The 11,122-nt window shown below is 39.8% G+C and overlaps 1 protein-coding gene across 3 annotated transcripts in view; it reads left to right on the forward strand.

Moving 5' to 3' along the window:
- mical1 (microtubule associated monooxygenase, calponin and LIM domain containing 1) overlaps positions 1-4,366 on the forward strand; it is a 32,114-nt gene extending 27,748 nt beyond the window's left edge. For all 3 annotated transcript variants that reach the window (XM_012853304.3, XM_021311028.2, XM_021311026.2), the window contains exons 22-24: positions 699-792; positions 1,033-1,106; positions 3,249-4,366. In XM_012853304.3, coding sequence (XP_012708758.2) covers positions 699-792; positions 1,033-1,106; positions 3,249-3,442 — 362 coding nt within the window. In that variant the 3' untranslated portion in view covers positions 3,443-4,366. The remainder of the gene's footprint in view (positions 1-698; positions 793-1,032; positions 1,107-3,248) is intronic.
- The last annotated feature ends 6,756 nt before the right edge of the window (positions 4,367-11,122 follow it).

The following is an 11,122-nucleotide window of genomic DNA, read 5'->3' on the forward strand; positions in this document are numbered from 1 at the left end:
TTTTAATAATTAATGTAGGCAAAATTTTATATGCGATAACTATTGGAGGTTGTTGTGTGGCAGTTTTTACAGGACAAACAGAAGCTGCGGTAAAGCAAAGTCCTCAATACAGACACATGAACACCATAGGTCATCAAGAATACTTCTTTTGTTTGAACATTACCTTTACACAGAATCAATATTATATTGAAATATTTTGCAGTGCAGGTTTTTGCAGTGTTTTTTTCCCTGTTAGGGTTATTTTTAACATATTTTCCTATGATCTGCTGTACATGCTTATTTTTCTCCATTTAAATTCCACAGAAGCTGTATTTTTCAATTCTGTTATAACAGGTCAAGGTAATTATTTTCATTCAGACCTGGGTGCTAGACTCTGTCCTGGGTGATCTGATCACATGTGAATAGTGCTAAACACAGATTTAAACATTTGTGCCTAAAGCTGTTCGCGTCCAACTAAACCCAGGATTATAGCAGGTATGAAGAAGGTTTTAGTCGAGAGCAATAATTTCTTACAGTGAGAAAACCACAAAAACACAATGAAGCAAACAGCTTTTGCAAAATTACTGGAAAGAAATGGATTTTTTTTTTTTTTTTTTTTTTTAGAAGTCAGCTGAGTTTATGATGCATATTGGCCTGATAGTTCTTCCTCTTTCAAAACACCCAGACTCACAAACATTTTTTTTTATACCCTCATCCAGGCACCAGTGATTCCTCTGAAACGATTGAAGAATGGATCCAGCTGGTCCATGAGAAGAACGCATTGGTCTCAGAGGAGTCTGAACTCATGGTGGAGTAAGTCAGAATCCAAGCAGCACTGCACAGTAACATCTTTGTGGGGGTCCTATCAGGAAAACAGCACGGCGTTGTGCAGAGCAGCCATGGGGTTAATAACGGTAGACCTTTGAGCAATCTGTGCTGACTGTTTGCTCTCACCATGGCAGCAGTGGGCCTTCATGTTGCCTGTTTAATGACCTGCAGCATCAGCAGGATGTGCTGTGAACATGGCTGAGCTGCGGTCTGTTTTCCCCTCAGGTCCCGACAGCTGGAACTGGAAGACAAGCGCGCCACGTTGGAGCTGGAGTACAGGAAGCTAATGGAGATGAAAGGTAGGTAGTTTTCATCTGCAGAAACTCCGGCCTCACTCTGAATGTGAGGAAAAGGTGGAGCAGCTCAACCAACACACAAGCAGCAGTTGTGCACAACACTTAAAACACAATAAAGCATGATTTGTTGTTTTCCCAGTTCTAATCATCTTGTATCCCTGTTAGTGTTGTCGCAATGATAACATTTCAAACTTTATTTCAAGATAACAAATACCATTTTCAAAACTGCAACATTTTTAAAAGCACAGGGTTATTTCTGGTTAAGCAAAAATATGATTGATTAAAATGAGACAAAGTTAACTTTAACTAAATTTGCCAAAACCTCTAAGTATGGAACAATTCAGCCTTCATTTAGAGAATTATATAAAGATAAATATATATTGGCTAAACAGTAGAGAAGATAAGACTTAGGTGAAGTGTTAATACCTTCATGGAAGAATGCATCTCTGTTTCAGTCACACAGTTATAATTGCTTATCTTTAGTGTGCTACTGTGTGCTTCCATTTGTCTGTCAATTAGTTGATGCAATTAAATGTTACTACTGGGACAAATAATGGATCACAATTATCTCAAAACAAACATTGTTCTTGTGCGTAACAAAAACAACCATATTTTTACAGTGCAAACAGGGATCAGGCCCACACATATACATTCAGCAGCATAGCTGTACAATTTTTGACCTTTGGGGAATTTTGCCTTATATTTTATTTAGTGATCGGCTAACTCAGCTACAGCAGCGGGGTAGGTTGCTGCGGGTTTTTCTGCTCCGACTGTCGGCTTCAGTCTGGCTCTACCACAACCTGCGTTATTGTTAGCCGCATTAGCCTCCAGTAGCTTTACAACTGAACAGAGAAGTAATGCAGGGGGTGCGCTGTTTTTTTTTTTTTTGCTTTACTAGTTGACTGAGCTGTCAGCGGGTTAACATTTTTCCTGTGTTGAATCATACCCTAGTAGAACGGAGCGTAGCTCCTGAGAAGTTAATCTTGACAGGGGAGCTCAGACCGACAGCACTCCATCACTGGGCAGTCTGTGAAGCTAATATTTAAACATATGGCATTAGTTTATACTGTCTGGGATGATTACTACTTCACTGTTGCAGGTACAAGAGCTTTACTAACCTCTTTACATTCCTCTCAAACATCAATGTTGTAGCATTAGCTTGTAGCATTAGCGTAGCATGTGGCATTGTTCAACATTTTGTTTTTTCTTGTCAGTCTGCTGTTGTGTACCCCTATCAGATGTATGACCAGCATGAACTCTGACTGCTTTTCAGCTACATAACTGTGCGACAAGCTGTAATGCACTTTGTGTTCTGACGCGTTTGTATCAAAACTACTTAACTGCGTTAAGTTCTTAAGCAATATTGAGTTACAGTAAGTTATCCGTTCGATAAGATAACATGGGCCAACCTCTGCGCCACACCTAGATCAATAAAGCTGTTGCTGATTCGCCACCGTTTCTTTCTTGGATTTCTTGATAGATACTGAGGTCTGCAGACCAGGAACACCTGCAGAGCAGTACCAGGTGTTCCTGGTCTGCAGACGCATGTTGTTGAGCCGTCATTGTTCTCATATCAGACTCACTCAAATACTTATGGCCCATTTGTTTCATGCTGTTAAAACTTAAAATTGGAGGGCAGCATGTCCACTTGCTACTTAATACACCCCAATCACTAAAGGGTGCCATAATGAAGAGATAACCTGTTTTATGCTCTTTTGTCTGTCAGCGGTCATAGCCTATGTCTTTGTTCTATGAACTTCATTCCTACCAGAGAGAATCTATGATTTAAAAAGCAAGAAAAAGCAGGGTGTGGTAATGCTGCAGGCATCAGTCCTCAACTGTGAGCCGTCATGGGTTAAAATCCCGGCCCTGGAACGTCTACCCCCTACCCTCCCCTCTCTCTCTCTCTCTCTCTCTCTCTCTCTCTCTCAACCCCATTTCCTGTCAGCATCTTTTAAAATAAAAGCCACTGGTACCTGTGATGAAAAAACTACCCTGCATTAAATAGGACTGTTATACATCAAAACACTTGGATTTTAAAGTTAATACTGGCTTCATCCCTTCAAGTGTTTTTGTTTTCAGCACAAAAAAAATGCAAATTGTTTTATTTATGTCACTTTGTCATTTTTTTGGCTTTTTTAACAGATAAGACACCAGAGCAGCAGGCTGAAGAGGAGCAACTCTTTGTGCAGATAATTGAGGTGGTGGACATGATGGACTCTCTGGTGACATTTTTGCATGAGAAAAAACAGAAAGAAATGAGCGAGAAGGAAGAAGCTGTCTCCATCATGGAAGCCAAAAGACAGTCTAAGACGGGGGCTCAAGTTCAGTGGGCTTAAGCTTTTTGGACACACGTACACGGGCTGGATGAACCTGTGCAGAATGCAGGTGACGCTTTTTTCCATGTGTGAGATTCCGACTTGGAAACCGAACGTTAAATTTGCAAAGCCAAAGATGAGACAGCAGACCAGCAGTGGTCCATCGGAGAATGACGAACTGACGATCCTGGCAGGCGCAGGTCATGGCGACAGATTTTATGGGAACGCCGATGTTTACGAGTCTGTTGAAAAATCGCCTTGGAGTTGGTGAACCTTCCTGCTTCAGTGCCATAAACCTGGACTGGGACTAAAGTCAAGCTAAATCGGAGATTAGAAAGCCTGCAAGAGAAGCTTCAGATAAACACGGAGGGATAATGTTCCTGCAGTTATGTTGGCTTATTGTTTCTATATGATTTTAACTGTATGTTTAAGTACCAATGTGCAAAACTCACATACAGGATATCTAGCTTCTGTTTTACATGTTTGCATACTGAATATAAACATGACGCAGATGCAAACGCCGAGAGGAACTTACAATAGCAAAATGGTGGATTTTAAGTCTGTTAATTTTTTTTTTTTTTTATTTTTTTCCCTATTCAGTTTTCATCTGTTATTGTGGAGGAATTTCGTAGCATTTTCTGCTTTTCAAGGTGTTCTCTCTTCACACCAGGCTGGTTTGGTAATCTCAGGGGCTGGCAGTTGAGTCTGATGTAGTTTGCACCCTTTGTTGGGGTGTAAACGGGAGGGGTTTCGAATGAGTGAGAAGTAGACTTGAACGGGACTGGTTTGTTGAACTTTTTTGCCTTCATTGACCATTTGCAAATGAAAGAAATCGGCACTGAAACAAATCAGTTAAAGCCTTACGCCATATTTATCATCCTGCTGCCATTTTGTGCCATTTAAACACCCCTTCACAGTATATCAAATAAAGATCTCACACTTTGATTCTTTGGTTTTTAATGCATCAAGACTGTATTGTAACCACTCAGCAGCTAAATGCACAAATGTGAAGTAGTATTGACGCAATGATGGGTCTAATGCTACTGCTATTCAAACTTTAAACCTCTAGGGGGCGCACCGGACTCAAAAGAGAGACCCTGTCATCCTTAGCAGCTTCTGAATTGCTTGTTCTTACATCGAGGTTTTTACTTTTTAATGAAATGAAAAGTACCAAAGGATACAGAGCGAAAAGGAGCATATGACACTAATTTGATTCAAATGGGATTTCTAGATAGCTACCTTTTTTTTTTTTTTTTTTTTTTTTTTAGTATTTTTCTAAATTCTTTTCAGCTGTTTTAATCAAAGTTGCAGCCTGAGCCTCAATCAGGCCGTTCATGATAAGCATCTTTAGTACGCAACAAAGCACCTTTTTACTGCTAAGGCCTGTAACATACCTGATTGAGCTGTTTGCCGCCAAAATGTTCCAGTTTGGATTTATAGATACACAGAATAGAATCTTAAATCCATTTTCTCTTTGTTTGTGTAGATGGGAGCAGATTGGAACTGCTTTTCTTATTTTTGGGTCAGTAGTGGTGACGTCTTTGGGTCAGGCATGGAGCTCATTTGCTTCAAACACTTAATGTTTTAATACACAGGTTGCTGCTGCCCATATTTTGTTGATAAATTCTACTGCTCTTTTGCGTAAAAATTTACCAAGATATTCTAGACAAAAAATTCACAAAGCTTACCCTATAAATTTGTCTGGAAAATCAACATTTTTCACTGAGAGATGTTTAAGAAATGTTATTTAATAATTCCACCATTTTTAGTAAAAGAAAAAAATATCCATTAAATAAATGTGTTACATGCTGTTTTCTTGCCACAGCAATCTTTAGGGCCAGGAATACTTTTTTCCAATTTAAGGTGTGTGTTTTCTGGGTACGTCTTCGACATGGAGAGCAACCGTCACCACTCTGTGGAAAGATGCATCGTCTTGTGAAGGACTCTCCGAGCTCTCCAGGATTCATTATGGTCATGTGTCAGCTGGGAAACAATCCAGCTAAAACAAAATGGTATTCAAGGAGGTATAAAAGGGCGTAGAGGTGAAATAAATACTTATTAATGCATATTTTAAAAATTGATCCAGCCAAGAATTTTTCTATCTCTTCAGGTCTTGAATCTGGTTTAAACATCTATTCTATAATTAATACACAGTAATTCATGTTGAGTCTTATCCAGGTTAAAAGAGGAAATTGTCCAAAACAAGTTAAAATATCTGATGTGTGGGCAGCACACACCCCTAGAGGTCTTGATTTAGCCTCTGAAAAGAGCGTTGTTTGTTGATAATCCAACAAAAGAGTGTTTGCTGACTAACAGCAATTATTTCTGACGCCTCTTGACCTTTACACAAACCCTGAATGTTTGGACTCTAAATAAAGGTGTATAATTGCAGCAGCAGAGCGCCCACTTGCTTCTAAATAAAAAAGATTGTATTTTATCTGAACAAAACAATTAAGTTTTTTTTCCACCAAATGTTAATCTAAAAATAACACGGAGCAATCTTCACTGTAGATAGGTTGAATTTAGTCCCTGGTGTCATGTGTTTAATCCAGGTTATATGAGCATGGATTAAACAAACTCCCAAATAAAAACAATGCTGGTTCCTTCTTGTGAATCAGTTTAGAGAAGTATTTAAAGAACCAAGCATGGAATAATAAAAATAAATGTTGACGTTAAATACTGTCACAAAAAAAGGCAGCTCATTTACCATTTTAGGTAGAAATCAAGTTATACAAGGCCCTTGATCCATTTAGTGTAATCCCATTGACCATTCTAGAGAGCTTCAGGTCGCGGTGGCTGTTCGCTGTTCAGCTGTGGACAGCTTTGTGTTACATCACAGAAATGACATAATGAAAGGTAGAGTCTTAGATCATGGCCAGCTGGGATTAAAGTGTTGTTGGTGCGATGGCGCTGCTCTAATCACGCTGGGTGGAATAAAAGCCACTAATTATTTTCAGAGAATTAACATTTAAATATCTTTGCGATGTTTTCATTTAAAAAAAAAAATGGTGTATGGTTTGAATTAGCTTTTTTAATTCACACAAGGTCAAAAATATCCAAATGGGTTGAGTGTGTGTACATCCCGCAATGAAATTGGTTTAAGTGTCTCTCAGCAAGATCCAACGAAAACTGCTTTATCTTAACATCTGACTACTTTTATCATGGTAGAGCTTATTTTGATTAGATGGTTTCCTGGCAAAGAACCTGGTATGAAGCACATACCACCATTTGTCCTGATGGTAAAGGTCCTTCCTATTAAAACAGTTATATAGATAGTGAAAGTGAATCAAGATTAATATTTTAGTTTATGAGTGACTTGGCTTTGGTTTCTCCCATATTCTGGATTCAGGGAGTTTTTTTTTTTTTTTTTTTTTTTTTTTACAACAGATGCTCTTTGTGACGCAACTGGGATTCAAACCCAGGTCCCCCATAGCAAAGCTGCTGACTTATACGCCATAGAGGGACAGATGTTGTATCTGACTAATTATGACATTTAGTCAAGCATTGTATTTAAACGGTTTCCAAAAAATCGTACTAGAGAAAATCTGCAGATCCTCCGGACTTTCTTTTTTACTAAACCTTTATTTAAACAGGCTGTCTCATGATCCTGACGGAGATACAAGATTACTCTGATGGTCCATTACTTCCCATGAGATTAAAGAGTACAGAGCTGATCATTAACTCTGATTGAAAGCTCAACTTGATTGGAAGCACCGACATTATCTACAGTTTGTCCAGGAACACATAAGGGATTAAGCCACAGAACACCAGGATCGAGTGCCGTTAATGTGATTTACAAGTGGGTGAACACCGAGTAAATGGCAAAATGACGAATGGGAATAATTTAGGCTGTGCAGGAGAACATCACGGAGCCAGCAACCTTTGACCTGAGGCAAAACACAACCTTTTCAAAGCAGCTACATTTCTCATGAGGAAACAACATGCAGGTTTTGTTTTCTCATTGCAAAAACTCTTACCTGTATTTTGTAGGTAATTTGGAGCTGTTGAAAGCTGAAAGAGTTATGTAAGCAGGTCCCGCAGACCTGATGATTTCTCTTTTCATCGTTAAAAAAAAAAATCTACTTGTTCTGATTCTGATGAAACACCTAAAATAGCAGATGACCACAGTAACCTCTTCAGCCAGTATCCATGACAACACAAGAGCAATAACCGGCCTGTTCATATTCTGTCTATTGGCAACAGGAGGAGCCAGACCAGGCAGCTGACTCCATCAGATTCACATCTATCTGCATCCTCCCCTGGTTCTATTGTTTCAGATAACAGGAAGTGAACTAAATGAACAAACACATCAGACTATCCATGACTTCTTTCCAGAAGACTCCGGGTCTTTTTTTACAGAACCAACTTCTGCAGATTGTGCCATGCAGCTTTGCTGTTTTAGAGTGAATAAACTTTCTTTTTGGACAAGCGACACGCCTTCAGTCTTTTCCTGCTTATTGTGACTCTTCATTGTCTTGACCTTTTAAGATTCTTTCTTTTTTACCTATTTTTTTATTGAACATTTTGTCAAACATTTACAGTGAAGTAGTAAATAGAAAATTACTTCATTATATATATAATTGTGTTTAATGTCTTTACCGTCTGGTTATGATGTCTTCCTTTGTTTCTATATCTCCTCCACGGTGTGCAGCCACTGCTCCACTGTCGGTGGTTCTTATTTATACTATAATCTTGTGATTGCCTTTTTACTTGCTGATTGCAATCTTTACCAACTATTGGTCTTCTTTTTGTAGTAAGTCATGTCTGATGCACCCTAAATAGAGTGTTTTACATGCATTTGGGTATTTCTTATCCTATTATTTATCTCAAACTAAGTGTGTGTGCGTGTGTGTGTGTGATCCTGACTTTTAAGATGTTTACTTCAAACAAAGGTCTGTTGTTCCACATGTGTGTCTAACATGTTTGACGTTTTCGAATAATTTCAATGTCCAATAATGACCTACAAAGAGAGTAGAAAAAAAAAACCCTTATAATCCATCCCATTCTGACCATCGATAGCTTCTCCAAGGTCACGGCGGACACATTTCCACCTTTCCATTGCACTAACACACACCTGCATATCCCTGAGGAGCAAACTGCCTCGCTTATACAGATACTTACTCCTACTGATGATTAGTTATTCAGCGCATTTGATTAGCAGCACCTGGCTGCTACTACACCGTGTTACTGTGGAAACAGTAAAAACGGACTGAGATTGTTGCTTCTGGATTGCGGAGTTTGAAAGTACCAGCTTGCAAATGTTATTCTTCTATCAGGTCATAAAATGCAAACATTAGAAGTGAAACAGAACTGTTTCCATTCGCCATATCTGTACAGCATGCGTAAAAACATAGCACCAAATCTCCACGTCTGTCCGCTGATGCAGCTGCGTCGTATTAATTACTCAGAGGTCAATAAAGATTTATTGCACTGGACACTAACGAGGCTAATGTTTGTGAGCTGTGAAAACGTGACCAGAGGGGAGCGCCTGTGTGGTCAGCACAGCATGTCCTCTATCCCTGCTGCCTGGCTCTTTGTGCAACAGGCGACGTGAGCGCCTGATGCAGATTAATACATAAGCCTGTTAAAGGTTGCCGCTGAAGTCGAATGGTGTGCAGTATACTGCAATAATCCCAAGCTCCATATAAGAAGGCCTGCTAGCCCACGGCACATTGTATGTGGAGGTGATGTGAGCTCTTTCCTGACTTTTTCATTTAGTAGCTGTTTTTGGATGGAATATATATATATATATATATATATATATATATATATATATATATATATGCTATTATGAACCTGTCACATCTGCTTAAATGTGACTGCTTCTCTCTGTTTGCGACAAATCTTCTTTAAAGCTCATATAGCGAGTTCTTAAAGGCACCAAAACACCTTTTCCTACCCCTCCACCCTGGAGAAGGCAATGCTTAGCCGGAGCCATGTGTGTCTGACATTTTCATTTCTAATTTTGTCCATGCAGGTTACAAATTGTGAAAACCATACAAGCGTCATCTCTGCCACCTCCAGATTGGCCTCCCATCATTGCTTTTTACTGTCACCAGTTTGAAGTGGAAGGGGGAGCCAAAGGTAGCAGCAGCGTCTTCTGCTGAGAACAAACTGGAAGCAGAAGGGTCCAGGGCTCAGGCAGGAGAGAAAACATCTGAGATGTGACCGGGAGGTTTGGAGGGTGTGAGAAGGATGCCGAGCTTGTTCCTGGACTGAACCGGTTGTAGAACGTCTTCGGCTCATTGGCTCTGTCCAGACTCTCATCTGTCCAATCCTCCCTCTGCTTGAAGCCAGGGATCTTCTTCATCCCTGACCACATATCTCTTGCTCTCCTGCTCCTCCTTGCTTTCTGTTGTCTTGACTTTAGGTTTCCTTTGTATAATTCCCTGTTTACCTTCATGAAGGCTTATTTTTTCTCTCATTGAGCAGTTCCTTCAGGTCACTGGTGATCCAGGGTTTGTTGTTGGGGAAGCACCTCACTGTTATGGTGGTGATGTTGCCCACACAGACGTTTATATAGTCAGTAACACACTTAGTCATGGCTTTGATGTAAATCAAATCAAACAAACATGGCTTATTTCATTATGCCTCATATCCATCCATACCATCCAGCCTTCTTTACTTTACAGGCGCAACATCACTTGCAGCCTGTAAGAGTTTTCTATGGCTAATTTGCATTCCCAGTCAATGTAGGGTAGAAGCCCAATTGACTGACAAGGAAGGAAAGTATCAGTATTTCATTTGGATGGTTGTGAGTGTGATTTCAGCTCCTCCCACTAGATACTGATGTGCCTCTGGGCAAGGCATTTAACCCCATGATGCCCACTGATCTGCGGTTGATGTATTAATGCATCAACATGAAGAGCGCAGCTACGTGAATGACTGAATGACACAGTAGTGTAAAAGTGCTTTGAGTGGTTTATATACTGTATCTGTACGAATATAAATGCATGCATTCATGTATGAGAGGCATATATATATATATATATATATATATATATATATATATATATATATATATATATATATATATATATATATATTTAGAGAGAGAGAGAGAGAGAGAGAGAGAGAGAGAGACAGAGAGAGAGAGAGATAGTTTTGGTCCGGGAGGCAGACACCATGTCTACTTTTAAGACTTTCCTTAACATTAAGCTTTTGCCAAATCTTCTAGTCAGAGTGGCTCATGTTACCCTGAGCTACCTCTATAGTTATGCTGCTATAGGCTTAGGCTGCTGGAGGACATCAGGGTCTATTTCTCTCACTCTGCTGAGTTCTCCTACTGTTCTCCAATTTGCATTGTTTGTTGTTATTTCAGCTTTTAACTTTTTGTTCTCTGTCTTTTTTTTCTTCATAGAAGGTACACCTGGTCTGGCGTTCTGTTAGCTGTGAAATCATCCAGGGGAGACACATCACCTACTATTACCATCTAACATAGAAAGTACTCCTGGGTCAATGTGAGCTTCTGTGCTTCTGTGTCTCTTCTCTGTCTTCTCTAAGCCCCAGTGGGTGGAGGCAGATGAGCGTTCACACTGAGCCTGGTTCTGGTTCTGCTGGAGGTTCTCCTCCCTGTTAAAGGGAAGTTTTCCTCTCCACTGTTGCTTCATGCATGCTCAGTATGAGGGATTGCTGCAAAGCCATCAACAATGCAGACGACTGTCCACTGTGGCTCTACGCTCTTTCAGGAGGAGTGAATGC

The sequence above is a fragment of the Fundulus heteroclitus genome, chromosome 1 (genome assembly GCF_011125445.2).
Source record: "Fundulus heteroclitus isolate FHET01 chromosome 1, MU-UCD_Fhet_4.1, whole genome shotgun sequence".
Lineage (NCBI taxonomy): Eukaryota > Metazoa > Chordata > Actinopteri > Cyprinodontiformes > Fundulidae > Fundulus > Fundulus heteroclitus.